The sequence below is a fragment of the Calidris pugnax genome, unplaced genomic scaffold (assembly GCF_001431845.1).
Source record: "Calidris pugnax isolate Ruff unplaced genomic scaffold, ASM143184v1 scaffold63, whole genome shotgun sequence".
NCBI lineage: Eukaryota > Metazoa > Chordata > Aves > Charadriiformes > Scolopacidae > Calidris > Calidris pugnax.
Genome location: NW_015090852.1, coordinates 4,560,780 through 4,577,038, shown reverse-complemented (window position 1 = coordinate 4,577,038; position 16,259 = coordinate 4,560,780). Strand labels below are relative to the sequence as shown.

Sequence of the window (16,259 nt, the reverse complement as noted above, 5' to 3'; positions counted from 1 at the left end):
TATGACTGTAGGTAATGTTTAAGCTGAGGCAGTTACCAGTCCCATGAGCAAGCTGCTAGCTCTGCAGCACAGGGGCATGGCCATTTAGTCCAATCTGCTATCGGGATGGCACAGAAGACAGAGGGATTTGGGGGGTTTGTAAAGCTTGCAAAGCTTTACATTCCTGCGAGGTCAGCCCGATGACTCTGTTCTCTTTTTGCTCACTTGCTGCGTCCCCATTAAAAAAAAAAAAAAAAAAAAAATTTCCTAGAACTTTTTTTTTTTTTTTTTTTTTTTTTTTTTTTGCACCTTCTGCGTCCCCATAAAAAAAAAAAAAAAAAAAAAAAAAGATAAAGAGGAGGGCATCAAATATTCATCTTCAGCGTGCGTAAATCCCCAAAGGCGTTCTGTTAAAGCCAGACTTGAAAAGCGCAAATTTTATAAAAACTAAAAGGGATCCCTCCCATGCGGACTAAAAAAAGCGCAGAGAGGGATGCATCCACGTGTTTATACACACACACACACACCAGAGACGCAGAAAGATTCGAGACTGGGAGCAGGCGAAAAACCAACAGAAGAAAAACTGATGCCCACCCCAAAGCAACCGACATGGGGCATTTCCCAGGCAAAACCCCCTGTTAAGGGGACACCCCAGACGGGATGGTGGGGCACGGGGAGCACAACCCGGTGTGAGAAGGAGCCAGACACCACAAACCCTGCTACCAACACAACTCCCACACCATATTTTTTTTTTTTTCTGGGAGGGGGAGCAGCAGGGGGGGCATTCAAATTCATGGAAGGGGGACCACAGGGTGACCCCCTCACAGACCTGATGTGGAGGGCGGCAGCCACCCTCCTCCCCCCTTTTAGAGTCAGAGGCTCCTTGTACTCCCCCCCGTCCTCCATCTATCCCTAAAAACCACTGAAGCCTGTCGCTGTGGAAATGGTGAGGGATGGGGACACCCCAAAATGGAGGGAGGGGACCTCAAAATTGAGGGAAGGACCGCAAAACTGAGAAGACAGAGGCGTTGAGGGAGCAGCACCCGGGGCCCCGTGGTTGGGCGCGGACCCTCCGACCCGCAGGCCCTCCGACTCCGCGGGGTCCCGGGGAGGGGCTGCCCGTTTAGAGGGGAAGGGTCCGTCCGCCGTTTACCTGGGGACGCAGCTGGGGCTGGAACCGTCGATCTCCCAGGTAGCGAAGAGGTTCATAGGCACGGGCCGCCCCAGGGCCCCGGTACCACCCGGGAAACTGAGGCGGCTCCGTTCCGCCGCCGCCGCCATGGCTGCCGGCCTGGCGCGCGCCCACCGGGCCGCCGCCGCCGCCGCCGCCTGCGCCGCCACCCCGCCCCAGCGGGGAGGGGGGGGTGACGTCTGAGGGGGCGTGGTCTCGAGGGGGCGTGGCCTCTAGGGGGGCGTGAGCATTGGATAAGGGCGGGTATGGGGCGTGGCTAACGCAGGAAGGCGTGGCTTCAGGGAGAGGGCGTGGCTTCGGAGAGAGGGCGTGGCTTCAGGGAGAGGGCGAGGCTTCAGGAAGGGGGCGTGGCCAGCGGTCAGGTTGTGGTTGCGCCCCGGTTTCTGCCGCGTTTCCGTGTTGCCGCCCGGGCCGCGTTTCCCGGCGCGCGGCCGGAAGTGCCCCGTGCGTCTGGTGGCCGTTGGACCGGATGTTGCCGTGGCAGTTTCCGGCCAGCTCCGTGGCAGGGGCAGGGGCAAGGCGGCGGCGGGGCTGAGGCTGAGGCTGAGGGGCGGCGGCGGCGGGCGGGCCGCAGCGGGGCGCAAAGATGGTGCTGCTGACGATGATCGCCCGCGTGGCGGACGGGCTCCCGCTGGCCGCCTCCATGCAGGAGGACGAGCAGGTGGGCGCGGAGGGAGGGGGGAAAGGGTTTGGGCTCGCTGTGTCGGTGAGGAGTGGGCGGCCCAGCCGGGCCCTGACACCCCTCCGACGTCTCACAGGGTCGCGGGTGGGAGGTGGAGAGCGGCCTCTGTGCTGCTGAGGGCAGCTCCTCCTCGGGCCGATCCGCGGGCCCCCACCGAGACCCTCTGCCTGCAGGCGGGTGGGTGGTGTTTCCCCGGTAACAGCTGCCCCCAACGGCCTTGTCCTCCCTTCTCAGTCAGGCCGTGATCTGCAGCAGTACCAGAGTCAAGCGAAGCAGCTCTTCCGCAAGCTGAATGAGCAGTCTCCCACGAGATGTACTCTGGAAGCAGGAGCCATGGCTTTCCAGTAAGTATTTGTAGGGGTGACGGAGGAACAGGCTTCTGCCCCCGTGGAAATAAGCGAAGGCACTTCTGGGCCAGGGTGAGGATCTGTTAGAAATCAGACTGCCTGAGAGAGGGTGAGTTGGTCAGCTCTCTGCCCTGCTGGCTGAAGTGTAATAGCCATTTGAAGGGGAGAACGTGTGAGTTGTTACTTCTTGGCGGTGCTGTCTGGCACTTGTTTTTCAGTCAAGTTCATAGTTCTGCCTTTGCTGAAGACCACGTAGGTTCTATTCCCTTTGAGATTTTTTCTGTTTGTTTGCACCCTCTAAGAGTTTTTTTCTGTTTGTTTTCACCCTCTAAGATACCTTCAGCGCGACTTCTGTGCCTTCTCTGTCTTGCCTCTTTTAAAAAGAGATGGCCTTGGTAAAAACAGTCTGGCAGTATCACTGTAAGCTCCTCTTGCACAAGATTTTCCTCTCTGTATATCCCATGGGAATGTCCCTTTTCATGCATTAACTTCATGTGTAGAAGCACGTGGAGCATTATTGATTTTTTTTTTTTTTTTATTTCCTTACTTCATGACAGTATTTTTTTTTCTCACCCTGTAGATTCAGTTGTATTGTTGCCACATATGTTGGGTGTGTTTAGTTCATGTCCTAAACCATTTGGAAACTCTCAACTTAAAAGCAGTTTTGTCTTTCTCCAATAGCTCACTAACAAGGGAACTTGCATATAAAATAATGAACACTTACAGGGACTGCAGGTCAGACATCCTTATTCCCTAATCAATAGCAAAGGAGCTGGAAAGGCAAGTAAATGGAGGAAGAACTGATAGTGAAAGGCAAGAGAGCAAGCTTATGTTTGAGACAAGCAAATGCATCTTTACATGACATGTAAGTACATATCAGAGTAATGACTGAGAATTTAATCAATCCCAACATCTTGTCAAGAATCAGGATAATACTATTATACTATATTATATTATGTTAGAATTCTCTGAGATCAGGTGCCACATGAGTTGTGCAGTTTGGCCAGTGATGCACAAAGTTTTCCCATGTTTGGCACCACTTTTGCTGTGCCACCAGCAGCAGGATCCCTCTCGACTCCTCAGCCCTGGTGAGTGGGTCTGTGTTTACAGCTGGGTGAGTGGGAGACAGCCTTTGAATGCAGGGAAGGTTGGCTTTAGGTCTCTGCTTCTATAACAAGGGTCCTTTAGCAAATCTTCTGCCCTGTCCTTTTCTTCAGAGAAAGCAGTGTGAAAAGGCAGGAACAGCAGTTTTTTTGGAAGGGCAATCTCTGGCAAAAACCATGAGGTTTTGAGGGCAGCTTTTCTTGTGGTTGACTTACTTATGATAACTGACGAGATTTTTTTTTTTTTAATCTTTTTTTTTCCTTGGCTTCTGGTTGCCTTTGATAGGGAGTTATAGTGGTCAGAGGATGGCCCTGATTAAAATAGTCTGGCCATCCATATCTCCTGTCGCGTTTGGGGTGCAGAGTTAACTGCAAAGTCCTGTTCTGCATCGTAGAACAACTTCTTTGTAGAAGTTAGAACTTCCTAGAGTTTAAAAACTCTCATTTTAAATGTTTCTATGGCACTGCAGGGGTGTAGCTCTGACTGGCAGTGAAGTCTTGGAAAAGAGTCTGTGTAGATCCTAGTAAATCCCTCCTTGCGTTGCTTCCATGACGCAAGCGGAGCGATGTCTGGGAAGGCTGTGCTACTTGCAGTGCCGAGGAAATCAAAGCTGCTTAACCGTGGCTGTAATGTCAGCGGTTCTGACAAGGTGGAAGGACTTGGGCAAGCTCATGTTTTGTCTCAAAGAAACAGGCAGGTTACCTGGCTGGCAGATAAGCAGGGAAAGGAGGGTTTCTCTGTGTTGCCTTAGTCCCTAGACAGGTTCCACAGGCGACTGACAGCAGCTGCTGCAAAGCATTCAAGTGCTGCCTCTCTTAAGATGAGGCATTGAGACCTATGTGAAAAGAAGAATGCTTTCAGATCAAAAAATCTGCTGTGATAACAGTACAAGAAGAGTAGGAAATGGGGGAGTTGGAGATTTAGTCTACAGTAATGCTGACCGATGACCATACTGTTCGTTAACGTAGCACATCTTTTTTTCTGCCAAATCAGAGCTCTGACTGCTGAGGGCAGCACAAACCAGGATAGAGCATTTTGTGGTGTGAAGGTGCAAGTGTGGCTAAGGGTATTGCTGAACTTGCTGAGGTGGTGGTGAACATTTTTAGCTTGATGAATTCAGAGAAGAGTCTAGTCTTGCTGAAATGTGAAACTTAGACTACAACTGCTGAAGCAATTTCTGTCAAATGTGATGTCTAGACCATCAAAAAAAATGCCCAAAAGCTGTGTCACCCTTTCAGCTACAGCACTCAGCGTGCACGGCTGTGCAGGTACAGAAACAGCCAGGGAGTCTGCTGTGCTGTCAGCCAGTAGTTGACCTTTGGCTGATGAATGGCTGAACTGGCTCTTACCTGTCGTGTTGAAAACAACCCTTGGCCTTTGCTACTCTTACCAGGATAAAGCTTTTTCTTTCTCAAAATGATCCAAGGTAATTATAAGAAACGTTCTGGCTATGCAGCATGCAGAGGACAGGAGTTAGCAGTGGCAAATGGCGTCGTCTGCCCGTTGTGTGTGTACACTGGCAAGCAGTGGGCACAATCAGGTGCTGTCCTGTAGCTCAGAGGCACAGACAAAGTGTAAAACAGAGAAGCCCAGCTGCTGTGCAGGAACTCTGCTCTGAGGTTGACAAAACTGTCTGAATCAGGGACAGGATTGAGGTGTGCTTGCTCTCTGTGGTACTGACAGTTCCATTTTAAATCCAACACATCTAATACCACATCAGGGGAAAAGCAAGTGGGAAATACAGCTGAAGAGCTCCAGGCAGGACCAGCTGGCCCAAGCAGAGATAACAGAGAGAGATAACATTCCTCCAATGGCTCTCATCTTAAGCATGCTGCTCTGGCTCTCAGGGAATGCTGTCAGAATTCCCATCTGACACAAGTCTTGCTTATTTCAAAAGACTTTCAAATTATAGCTGTTCATGACAGCGACTAAATCAAGCTCCAAGTGAGGATTTGTAGCAACTCTGAGTTGTCAGGCAGCTCCCCGACGGTGAGGGAAGAACAGAAGCATGATGTGCTGTGGGATTAGTCTTACACACTGATGCAGTCTGGGCTGAGGGATGTAAAAAGGAATAAAAGCAGGGGCCTGTGGGGATGCACTTGTGGAATGGAGTTTCTCACTTCTGTTTGGGTGGATTGAAGGCTGTCAGGATTCACACATATAGAGGCAGGAGAAATGGATACTCCTGAGCCCAGAAACACATTGAAGATGGTTAATTTAAACTACTTGGACCTGTTGGGGTATCTGGAAAAACAATGGGAGGAGGAAGTTGTCTTGTAAGCCTGATGCAGCTATTAACAAAATTTTAAGCTACTTATTTAACTACGGTGCCCTTGTGACTGGGTCAATTCTTTAATGCACTGTTAATCTTTATGCTAACTAGACTGCTACATAATGGCATTATGCAGAAAGTCAAAAGATGGTAACATGAAAGTAATGTTTAAATTCCACCCTGAATATTATAGATAAACATTGAAAAGTCTATGCAGGGCTATCTACTGTCTCCACTCCCTTGGTTTTTGTGGAAATATCATTGCCTTTAGTTTTCTGTTGGCTAACTGAGGAGGAAAATGTAGTTGGGAATGTGCAGCAGCAGACAGGTATAGTGAAGCCTAAATAATATCAAGATTGGTTCTATTTTATCCCTTATTCCAGAAGGCTTTTTAGCTGGATTGTAATGAAAGGCCCCTGCTCTCAGTGCTGATGGAGGCACTGGAGCTCACACTGAAACAAGGTCAGCACTAAACCTCTGCGAACAAATACAAATTAGATGGGAATGGGGTGGTGGGAGGAGGAGAAGAGGACCTCTCTGCCCATTCAGCTGCAGGACAAGCCAAACAGCATTACACAGCAAGAGCAGCTCCTATTCCAGTGTGTATTTTGGAGCTCCTAACTTTGCAGCCAAAAAGCTGGTAGCACAGTCATCCTTACCTATGGCAAACCTGTAGGAGAAGTCACCAGAACCCATTTATTTTTCTCCAGCTGCCTTTGAAGTCGTGCATGTGGCTAGCCACACCCCACCAACAGGCTGGTGTTGAGGGACAAAGGGGATACCCAGCCTTCCAAAACAGAAAGCAGGAGCTGGCAGTCACAGAGCAAATTCTTGTGTGTGTCCTAATCTCAGGGCAGAGCTTCCCGTTCATGGGCCAGTGCCTTAGAGTTGTTTTGGCCACCCTCTCCTCTACTCTGCTGGCAAGCTTTCTTGTGCTCCCCTCCTTCTGACTGCAGTGGGGAGGGAGGATGTCCTTCCTTTGTTACTCCAAAATTATAACTTTTTGTAGCTGGTATTTTGTTAAACTAATGCTACTCACAGACAAACTTTTGTTTCATTGAAGTCCAAGTTCAGGGCTGTTCACATGGGGGTATAGGGTCTGAGGCTACAAGAAAATATATTTTAGGTAAAGAAAAAAGAAGCCATTACTTTGTGGAAAGGTTTATACCAGATCCAGACATGGCAAACTGGAAATCCAGTTCTCGTTGCCTCACATGGGAATAAAGGTATGCAGGGTGGTGTTTGGTAGGATGGATTCAAAATTGATGGATTAATGCTCGGTCTGCTGTTTTTCTAGCTACATCATTGAGAAAGGAGTGTGTTACCTGGTCCTGTGTGAAGCTGGATTCCCCAAGAAACTGGCCTTCGCATATCTGGAAGACTTGCATTCAGAGTTTGATGAGCAGCATGGCAAGAAGGTGCCAACGGTCTCCAGGCCCTATTCCTTCATTGAATTTGGTGAGGTCCCTCTCCTTGTGGTTAGCTGGGAAACATCTTGCTTGGGGTGGGAGTAGCAGTTGCAGGATCCTCTCCAGTTTGGCCTATGGAATTGACAGTTCAGCCTCTTCTTGGCAGTAGAGAAATGGGTGTTTTGAGCAATAGAATAGAGCAAGAGAAGTGGTAGGGAAATGCTAAATGTTGCTAAATGTCATAGAATCATAGAATGGTTAGAGCTGGAAGGGACCGTAAAGACCATTGAGTTCCAACCCTCTTGCCATTGGCAGGGACACCTCCCAGTAGACCAGGTTGCTCAAAGCCCCATCCAGCCTGGTCTTGAACACTTGCAGGCTGGAAGTGCATGTCCTTTGATTCATATTTCCTGCTTTAAGTCTCTTGGCCTCACTCCAGTGAATATTTGCATGCTGTCTTAGTCTGCTGACTGTCTCAGCAGTGCTCCCACTCCTTCAGCAGCCTGGCTGCTCTGTGTTAGGTGAGATTCCCTCTGAAAGCCTCATCTCGTTCCAGATACCTACATCCAGAAAACCAAGAAGCTCTACATTGATAGCCGGGCAAGGAGGAACCTGGGCTCCATCAACACAGAGCTGCAAGATGTGCAGAGGATTATGGTGGCCAACATCGAAGAAGTCTTACAGCGAGGAGAGGCACTTTCAGGTACAGGGAATGGACGATACTTATGGTTCCTCATTCCCTCGGTCACCTGGGTGGGTGGGGCATACCAGAGGGAAAGACTTGCTATTTCCTGAGCCTCCTGAGAAAAGCAGCAGACTCAGTAGGTGTATCAGTTGCATCCTGAAGCACATGGCAGATCACAGAATCACAGAACGGTTAGGGTTGGAAGGGACCTTAAAGATCATCGAGTTCCAACCCCCCTGCCATGGGCAGGGACACCTCCCACTGGAGCAGGTTGCTCAAAGCAAATCATACTGTTTTAGTATAGTGTTGAAAATCTTGAAATATCAGCATCCTTGTAAGATCAACTTATGTTTGATAGTGTGTAAAAACTAACAAATGGAAGGGCTTCACCTTTTCCTTGTCACATTTTGTTTCCCTGAGTGATCATTGCAGTAGCAATGGAAATTTAATTTATATGGAGAAGTAAGCTGTTTTGCTGTTATAGAATCATAGAATGGTTAGAGTTGGAAGGGACCTCAAAGATCATCGAGTTCCAACCCCCCTGCCATGGGCAGGGACACCTCCCACTGGAGCAGGTTGTTCAAAGCCCCATCCAGCCTGGCCTTGAACACCTACAGGGATGGGGCATTCACAGCTTCCCTGGACAACCTGTTCCAGTGTCTTCTTTTGTGTGAGACCAGGATCTCACCAGTTTGGGTGGCTCTCACCCCAGCAGGACATGCACTAGAGCGCTGCAGGTAGGCACAGGGCACGCTGCCACGCGAAACTACTGAGCTTCCAGCTGCTCCAGAGTAACTTGCACAGTTAATAAAACATTTGGGGAATGTTACCTGTTTGGGTTAATCTTAACTTCTCTCCCCTTTCCCTTTAACAGCTCTTGATTCCAAGGCCAACAACCTGTCCAGTTTGTCCAAGAAGTACCGTCAGGACGCAAAGTATCTGAACATGCGTTCCACTTATGCCAAACTGGCGGCCGTAGCTGTGTTTTTTATCATGTTGATTGTCTATGTGAGGTTCTGGTGGCTGTGAGCCAGTGGTGGTCACGGAAGAGGGAAAGCCGGTAGCCTGGCAGGTGTATGTGTGCAGGACACTGTTCATGGGGGATGTGCATTAGAATCCACGCAGGACCGTCACCTTTACGGGAGTGTCCTGAAGTTGTTAGGTGACACCTTGACTACTACATCTCTCGGTGAAGCCTAACAATAGGTGTGAAGGCTTGTTGACTACAGGCTTTTCCTCTGAGGCAGTTTGCACTAGGGTACTGCAGGGTTTGGCCTCCCACCGTTCTGCCCCCCTTCCTGGGGGCACACTCTGGGAACAGTCAATCAGTGCGGTTTAGCATAATCACATAACGTCCTCCTGTTGAGTAGCTCTAGTGGGAACTGGACTCTAATGAACATTCCTTGTGTTGGCAATGTTTGCTTTTTTTAGAATCTGGGTCTGCAGTTATTTTTTTTTTTTTTTTTTTCAGACAAGACTCCCCTGTTTGAAGGCAAATACTGCACTGTACATATAGACTAGCTTTCACCTCTGTCAGAATAGCTATTGTTGAGTTTTCTGTGTCTGACATCTTGGCTTGTTACACTTTAAATTGTTTTAGGAAGAAATGGATGTTAAACTATGCCTTAAAATACGTTCTGTCTAGAAGTAGGAGGGGCAATGAAAGGCTTCTATATTACTGATTCCTAGAAAATTAAACTGCAGGTTTATAAGTGTCCACTTTCAATCTCCTGACAGCTGTGTGTGAGAGTAAGTTTCCACGTGAACAGGGTGTGTAATTCAAGTGCTGTTGGGGTGGGCACAGTGCAAACTATGTCAGTGCTCTGTAATTTTCCCTTCTATCTGCAGATTTACTGCATTATTTCCTTCCTTTTTATAACTGTGCTTTCCTTCCAAAATGTGTCAAAACTGCCAGCATTTCATCTCTGGGATGCTTGTTTTCTTTCTCCCTCTTTCCCTTACCCAAAACAACCAAAAAACCAAAACTCTGAATGTTGTTGTGAAGAAAAGGCTGTGTTTTCTTAAAAGAATGCTTTAACTTTACATGAAGGATTCGAAAGGATACCTTTAAAACAGTGGAATCCTTTGGAAACACCACCTTTTTTTCCTGTGGTCACCCTCTCCCTACCTCACTTGGGAAGTTGAAACTGTAGGTGAAGAAAAACTCATCATGGGGCAATAGTATATAGCTTCTTCTTTCTCGTGGGCCAATCTGTATATGTCCAGTGTAATGTGATTATTTTTTTTATTATTTTTTTGGTCCACCTGTGCTAAGAATAACATTTTATCAGTGAGCTTTTGTTTTTATTTAAAAAAAAAAAAGAAACCCCACAGCTCAGGCACTCTTCTGCACTCAAGTGTCTGCCACTTCGTGGGAAGCAGGCAGTGTCACAGAAGGAAGTTTCAGGACTCCCCAGCACCTTTTACAAGCACATAACCTTGTGTAGTTCTGGAAGTATAAGCTGTGACCTGGAAGTGTTTCCTGCCACTGGGTAGGAAACAGGGAACTGTTGTCCCATCTGGGGCCGCTCCCCAGCTTGGCACCGTGTTGGATTGGGAGGGAAGCAGTTAGCACTCGTCCACCTAGCAAATCTGATCTGCTGTTTAGTCTAAAATCGTCTGGTTTCTGCATGATGCCTCCAAGTGTTACTTTGTAGATCGCTTTATTATTATTATCATCATTATTTTTAAGCCTTTTAAGTGGTGTCCCTGACAGGTGAACGTCCCAGTGATGTAGGTCTGTGTAATGTAGGTGCTGAAAGGTGAGCAGACACCGACCTTGTGTGGATTGTCACGATCGAGGGGAGTGACGATTCTGCAGCGAAGGGCAGCTTGGTGAGCAGTTGCCTCCTGCAGCCCCAGTGTCAGCAGTGAAATAAACGCTTCTGAAAAATCCCCTCTGCAGTGTGGAGTTTCCCATGTCTTGTTTCTGTGACCTCGGAGGTTGTTTTCTTTCTTTCCAGGGAACCAAGAGGGGAATGGCCCCGTAGATGAAGCCATCTGGGATAAGGGCTCCTTTTTGGAGGCAGAACTCATTGAAAAACATGATCTTGGCCATTTTCTGGCAAAGAGACTATACTTTGGTTATAACAGGGGTCTCTGCCTCTTGGATGGTGGCAGAGAAGAGCCCTGTAGGGTGCATGGGAATGGGAATAGGTGCGTGGGCAGGTTTTGATGGAGATGGTTTTGTGGCAGTGCTGTTCATGTGGGGCACGTGTGAAGCAGAACAAACTGGGAGTGGGGTTTGTGTCCTCTGGGACGTGCAACATGGAGCTGCAAATGCTGCTGCCTAAAGAGGAAAGCAAGGAAGACTCCTTTCCCACAGGCCAGCCTGGAGCTCCAGGCAGCACTTGGTAAGCAACTCCTTCACTGAATTTCACTGAATTTCAAGGGACCATAGAGATCATCTAGTCCAACTCCCCTGCTGAAGCAGGACCACCCAGAGCTTGTCAGAGCATGTTACTCAGGACTGCATCCAGGTGGGTCTTGAAAATCTCCAAGGAAGGGGACTCCACACCCTCCCTGGGCAGCCTGTTCCAGGGCTCCGTCACCCTCACCGTGAAAAAGTTCTTCCCCATATTCAAGTGGAACCCTTTATGTTCCAACTTGTGCCCATTGCCCCTCGTCCTCTCACTGGGAACCACTGAAAAGAGTCAGGTTCCCTCCTCCCTCAGCCCGCCCTTGAGATACTTGTAGGTATTAATAAGGTGTCCCCTCAGCCTTCTCTTCTCCAGACTAAAGAGTCCCAGCTCTTTCAGCCTCTCCTCATAAGGGAGATGCTCCAGTCCTTGAATCATCTTTGTAGCCCTACGCTGGACTCTTTCCAGTAGTTCCCTGTCCCTCTTGAACTGGGGAGCCCAGAACTGGATGCAGTATTCCAGTTGTGGCCTCACCAGTGCAGAGTAGAGGGGGAGAATGACCTCCCTTGACCTGCTGGCCACACTCTTCCCTATGCAGCCCAGGATTCCGTTGGCCCTCCTGGCCACAAGAGCACACTGCTTGCTCATTGTCATTTTGTTGTCCACCAGGACACCCAGATCCTTTTCTTCAGAGCTTGTCTCCAGCAGGTCCGTGCCTAACCTGTATTGATGCCTAACATTCTTCTTCCCCAGGTGCAGGATCGTGCATTCTTCCTTCACTGTATTCAAAACAGTGCGTCCCTTTTCCTCCCTCCCACAGGGCAGAGGCCCCACGGATGGTCTGGCCCCGCTGTCCAGTGGCAAGCGGTGGGTGCAGCCCTGCTGGGTGTGGGTGGCCATGCTTGCCCGGGTGCTGGGAGAGGTGGCTCCGGAGCTGCTGCCTGCAGATGGCAGTGCCTGCCCAGAGCTGGTGCATGCACAGAGACTGGAGAGGCAAAGAGGGCTCTTTCTGAGGGCACCCTACCTCATTGCAATAGCCTCGTCACCCTGGCCTCCCCAAAGACCCACAGCCTCGCTGGGCATGGGTCACATCCCCACGAACCCAGGGGTCTGCCTGCAAGGGCTCCCGGACAGCCCCACACAAGGCTGTGCCTCCTGGCCTTGTTCTATCACATAGCCAGAATGCTGCGGCTGAGCTGGATGGTGACACTTCCCAGCAGGGCTTTTGTCTGAGTCACCTCCTACCCAACACCCATCTCTTCTCTGTTCCTGAGCAGCCCTTCTGCCTCCAGAGGCTCTGGAGCTGATTTTGCCTGCTGGGTTCCCCTCCCAGGTGTTAAGAGGTAGTGGGCACAAACTTGAACATAAGAAGTTTCATCTAGACATGAGGAGGAACTTCTTTACTTCGGGAGTGGCAGAGCGCTGCAAGAGGCTGCCCAGGGAGGTGGTGGAGTCTCTGTCTCTGGAGACATTCAAAACCTGCCTGGACATGCTCCTGTGCAACCTGCTCTAGGTGAACCTGCTTTGGCAGGGGGGGTTGGACTAGATGATCTCCAGAGGTCCCTTCCAACCCCATGTGATTCTTGTGTCCCCCTGGTTCCTGTGCCTCATCCCCTCAGCCCAGCAGAGGCTGAGGGTTTCTGTCCCACCCTAGGCACGTGTGGAGCGGAGGAGAAACAAGACCTGGGAGCAAAGCAAAGTCCTGGCATCCCTGCAGCACTCGAGCCCACTGTCCTGGAGGGTGAAGAGGGCAGAGCTGGGCTCTCCCTGGCCCCACGGCATGTCCATTGTTGCTGGGAAACCCTCAGCGTGGGGTATGGGCAGAGAGCAGCAGGATGCAAAGGAAAAGGGGATGCTAAAAGCAGCTCCTGAGGTGCCCCGGGTCCTGCTCTGCACAGAGGTGACAAACCTCATCGCAGGAGTGGTTTTTCAGAAAAAGCTGTGGGTTTTGGCTGCGCTTGCTGCCACCGCTGCTCAGCTCGGGGCTGGGCACCCCTGGCTGTCCCTGTGTTCACAGGGCTGGGGTGCTGCTGGGGGTGGTGCCTGATGGAGGCACCGTGTGTCACCGTGTCCACCCTGGCCCGTCACAGGGCTGTGCTGGGTGGTTTGCGCTGCTGGGCATGTCGGTGCTGGGTGGCAGGGTCTCAAAAGCAAAGCAGCGAGAGCAGAGTGGCAGAGCTGGTTCCAGGAGGATGCCAAACCTGCCATGGGTGGGGCACGGCACTGCGGGGAGGAAGAGCACGGCAGGGTGGTGAAGGCTGGCAGGGTTGCTCTGGCCGGGATGTCAAATATAAACCAGGTCCCACCTGGTACGGGCTGTGAGGATGCTCTGCACCATCACCACTCTGGGGAACAGCTGCTCGGGCGCTGCAGGGTTTTGGTTTCTGTGTTTACTTGGGCACCAGCTGCTTGCCCTGCTTTGAACCAGCTCCTCACAAACCCCTATTTTGGGCAGGTTTTGAGAAAAATCCTTTTTCAGCACCTTTCCTTTTGGGGCCTCTGGGAGGTTTTGACTCTGGGTGGTTTCTGGCAGCTGCTTTGCCATGAGAGAAGGTCCCAGCGGTGGGGAGGGCTGTGACAGCATCTCTGTGGCAGGGCAAGTGCCTGCCCGGGGCACCCGAGGCCAGATAACTGCCTGGGCAGCAATGGCCAGGGTCGTAGGGCTTGGGGTTCAGCCTTCGAGCACCCTAGTCCTTGTCCTCCCTCCCTTGGGGGCTGCTGGGGCCACAGCTCTGCCTCTCTGAGGGGACTCTCGATCCCTCTGGGGCCAGGGAAGGATGCCACACAGCGCCTGGCTGAGGGGCTCAGGAGGTCACCTCCCCTTCCCTGCCCCCCATCTTGTGGTTTGCTCTGCTGTGCTGCTGCCAAAGTGACCTTCTGCAAATGAGGATGTTGACTTTCTGCTGCCCGAAAATGAAGGCTTTTCAGATGGCAGGGTGCTGGGCTTGGTGGCCAGCCACAGGCAGCTGGCTGCTGCGACCAGGTCTCCCTCACAGCCCTGAATCAGGGCCGTGTCCTGCCCCCGTGCCCTCCTGAATTGTCCCGTACCCCCATCCCTGGTGACGCAGCTGGGCTGGTCCCCAGTCCCGAGCAATTGGCAAGCCCCAGGGCAGGACATGGGACACCCACCCAGCCCCTGGCAGCTTCCTCACTCTGTCCGTTTGTCCCCCAGACCTGAACCCTTTTGGGGGTCCCTGGGGGTCTGGCTGCTCCCAAGTCCCCACAGCTGGCACGGGGGAGAGGTGGAGTACAACCTCTCCACCGCGGATGCTCTGCTTGAGCTTCCTGCACAGCCTCCTACCCAGCTGCCCATGCATGTCCCCAGCTCTGCTTCCCTGGGGCTGCCATCCCACCTCCCTTCCCAGCCTGGCACCTTTCTCCCCCAGCTTGGGCACCGCTGGGGTCCCTTGTTGGTGCAGGGGCACCCCAGGGTACGTCAGGGGGCCGTGCCTGCAGCACTGAGCCCTGCAGTGTCCCACATGGCTTCTCCCGTCCGGCTGCGGTCACGCCTCGGCTCACAAACCCGCTGGAGGGGATAAAGCAGAAGTTTGGGAGTCCCCACACCCACCCCAGTGGGGCTCCAGACCCCCGCCACGGGGCTTTCTCTGGGCTGCTGGCTGCCGGGAGGAGCCCAGCATGATTTTGAATCATGGCTCAGAAAAACCCCTGCGGCTGAGTCCCAGCGCTCTGCAGAGACACGATAAACCGGTTTCCTCTGACATTGCTTTTTTTTTTTTTTTTTTTTTCTTCCTTCCCCCAGCCTCCTGCCAGCAGCACCCTGGTCCTATGGGTGCTCCCCTCCCCAGCCACCCTGGCACTCTGTGCTCCCCTGGCACATTGCCTGCAGTGGCTGGAAAAGGGACTCCCCAGTCCCATCTCAGCACAGCACCCAGAGCAGAGACTGCACCCTCCCTCCCCACCAGCCACCACTGGTGCCCCTGCAAGTGGCAGCAGACACGGGCTTTGTGTAGAGGAACAGAAGTAAAGGTGTTTGCTTGGGTGACCTCAAGTCCTCTGCAGGGGGACCTGCGTGGGTCCCTGTGGTGCTGGAACCTGTGTGGCTCCCCAGGACCTCTCCTGGAGCTGCATGTCCCCCATGCACTGCTGGGAGCCTGTTTCAGCTGCAATGGCATCTTGCCCTGTGATGTGTTGACCCTGGCTGGATGCCAGATGCCCACTGAAGCTGGTCTATCACTCCCCCTTCTCAGCTGGACAGGGGAGAGAAAATATAATGAAAGACTCATGGGTCGAGAGAAGGACAGGGAGAGATCACTCACCAATTTCCATCATGGGCAAAACAGACTCGACTTGGGGAAATGAGTTTAATTTATTACCAATCAAATCAGACTAAGATAAAGAGAAATAAAAACTAAATCTTAAAATACTTTCCCCTCACCCCTCCCTTCCTCTAAGGCTTAACTTCACTCCTGATTTTCTCTACCTCCTCCCCTCGAGCGGTGCAGGCGACGGGAAATGGGGGTTGTGGTCAGTTCATCACACGTCTTTTCTGCTGCTTCTTCCTCCCCAGGGGGAGGACTCCTCACACTCTTCTCCTGCTTCCCACGGGAAACAGTTCTTCATGTACTTCTCCCATGTGAGTCCTTCCTACAGGCTACATTTCTTCAGGAACTGCTCCAGCGTGGGTCCCCCACAGGGTCACAAGTCCTGCCAGCAAACCTGCTCCAGCGTGGGCTTCCAACGGGATCACAGTCTCCTTTGGGCATTCACATCCTCCAGCGTGGGGTCCTCCACAGGGGGATATCTGCAAGTGGATATCTGCTCCACCATGGTCTTCACCGTGGGCTGCAGGGGAATCTCTGCTCCAGCACCTGGAGCACCCCCGCCCCCTTCTTCCTCACTGACCTTGGTGTCTGCAGAGTTGTTTCTCTCACATCTTCTCACTCCTCTCTCTAGCTGCAGTTTCTGTTGTGCAGGTTTTTTTCCCACTTCTTAAGTATGTTATCACAGAGGTGCTACCTCTGTTGAGGTGCTACCGTTGCTGATGGGCTCAGCCTTGGCCAGTGGCAGGTCCGTCTTGGAACTGACTGGCATTGGCTCTATCAGACATGGGGGAAGCTTTTAGCAGCTACTCACAGAAGCCACCCCCGTACCCCTCTGCTACCAAAACCTTACTATGCAAACCCAGTACATGCCTTCAGCATCTGCCTCAGGAGAGGAGGGGACTGTCAAGGAGAGAAGGGACCTGGGTGGTCAGCACAGACTTGGAGCT

At 51.5% G+C, this 16,259-nt stretch overlaps 2 protein-coding genes across 12 annotated transcripts in view; one reads left to right on the top strand and one right to left on the bottom strand.

Moving 5' to 3' along the window:
* PACS2 (phosphofurin acidic cluster sorting protein 2) overlaps positions 1 to 1,311 on the bottom strand; it is an 83,294-nt gene extending 81,983 nt beyond the window's left edge. For all 11 annotated transcript variants that reach the window (XM_014943494.1, XM_014943501.1, XM_014943495.1 and 8 more), the window contains exon 1: positions 1,133 to 1,311. In XM_014943494.1, the coding sequence (XP_014798980.1) occupies positions 1,133 to 1,260 (128 nt within the window). In that variant the 5' untranslated portion in view covers positions 1,261 to 1,311. The remainder of the gene's footprint in view (positions 1 to 1,132) is intronic.
* Positions 1,312 to 1,647: 336 nt separating this feature from the next.
* Positions 1,648 to 10,574, top strand: SEC22B (SEC22 homolog B, vesicle trafficking protein). The gene is made up of 5 exons (XM_014943566.1): positions 1,648 to 1,832; positions 2,088 to 2,197; positions 6,874 to 7,034; positions 7,542 to 7,688; positions 8,545 to 10,574. The coding sequence occupies exons 1-5, from the start codon at positions 1,758 to 1,760 to the stop codon at positions 8,697 to 8,699; spliced, it is 648 nt and encodes a 215-aa protein (XP_014799052.1). The 5' UTR covers positions 1,648 to 1,757; the 3' UTR covers positions 8,700 to 10,574.
* Positions 10,575 to 16,259: the final 5,685 nt, after the last annotated feature.

Excerpts from the sequence above, each read along its gene's own strand:
- SEC22B (XM_014943566.1), top strand. The coding sequence starts at position 1,758 with ATGGTGCTGCTGACGATGATCGCCCGCGTGGCGGACGGGCTCCCGCTG. Across the intron at positions 2,198-6,873 it reads GCAGGAGCCATGGCTTTCCA|CTACATCATTGAGAAAGGAG; the intron begins GTAAGTATTTGT and ends CTGTTTTTCTAG. Across the intron at positions 7,689-8,544 it reads GCGAGGAGAGGCACTTTCAG|CTCTTGATTCCAAGGCCAAC; the intron begins GTACAGGGAATG and ends TCCCTTTAACAG.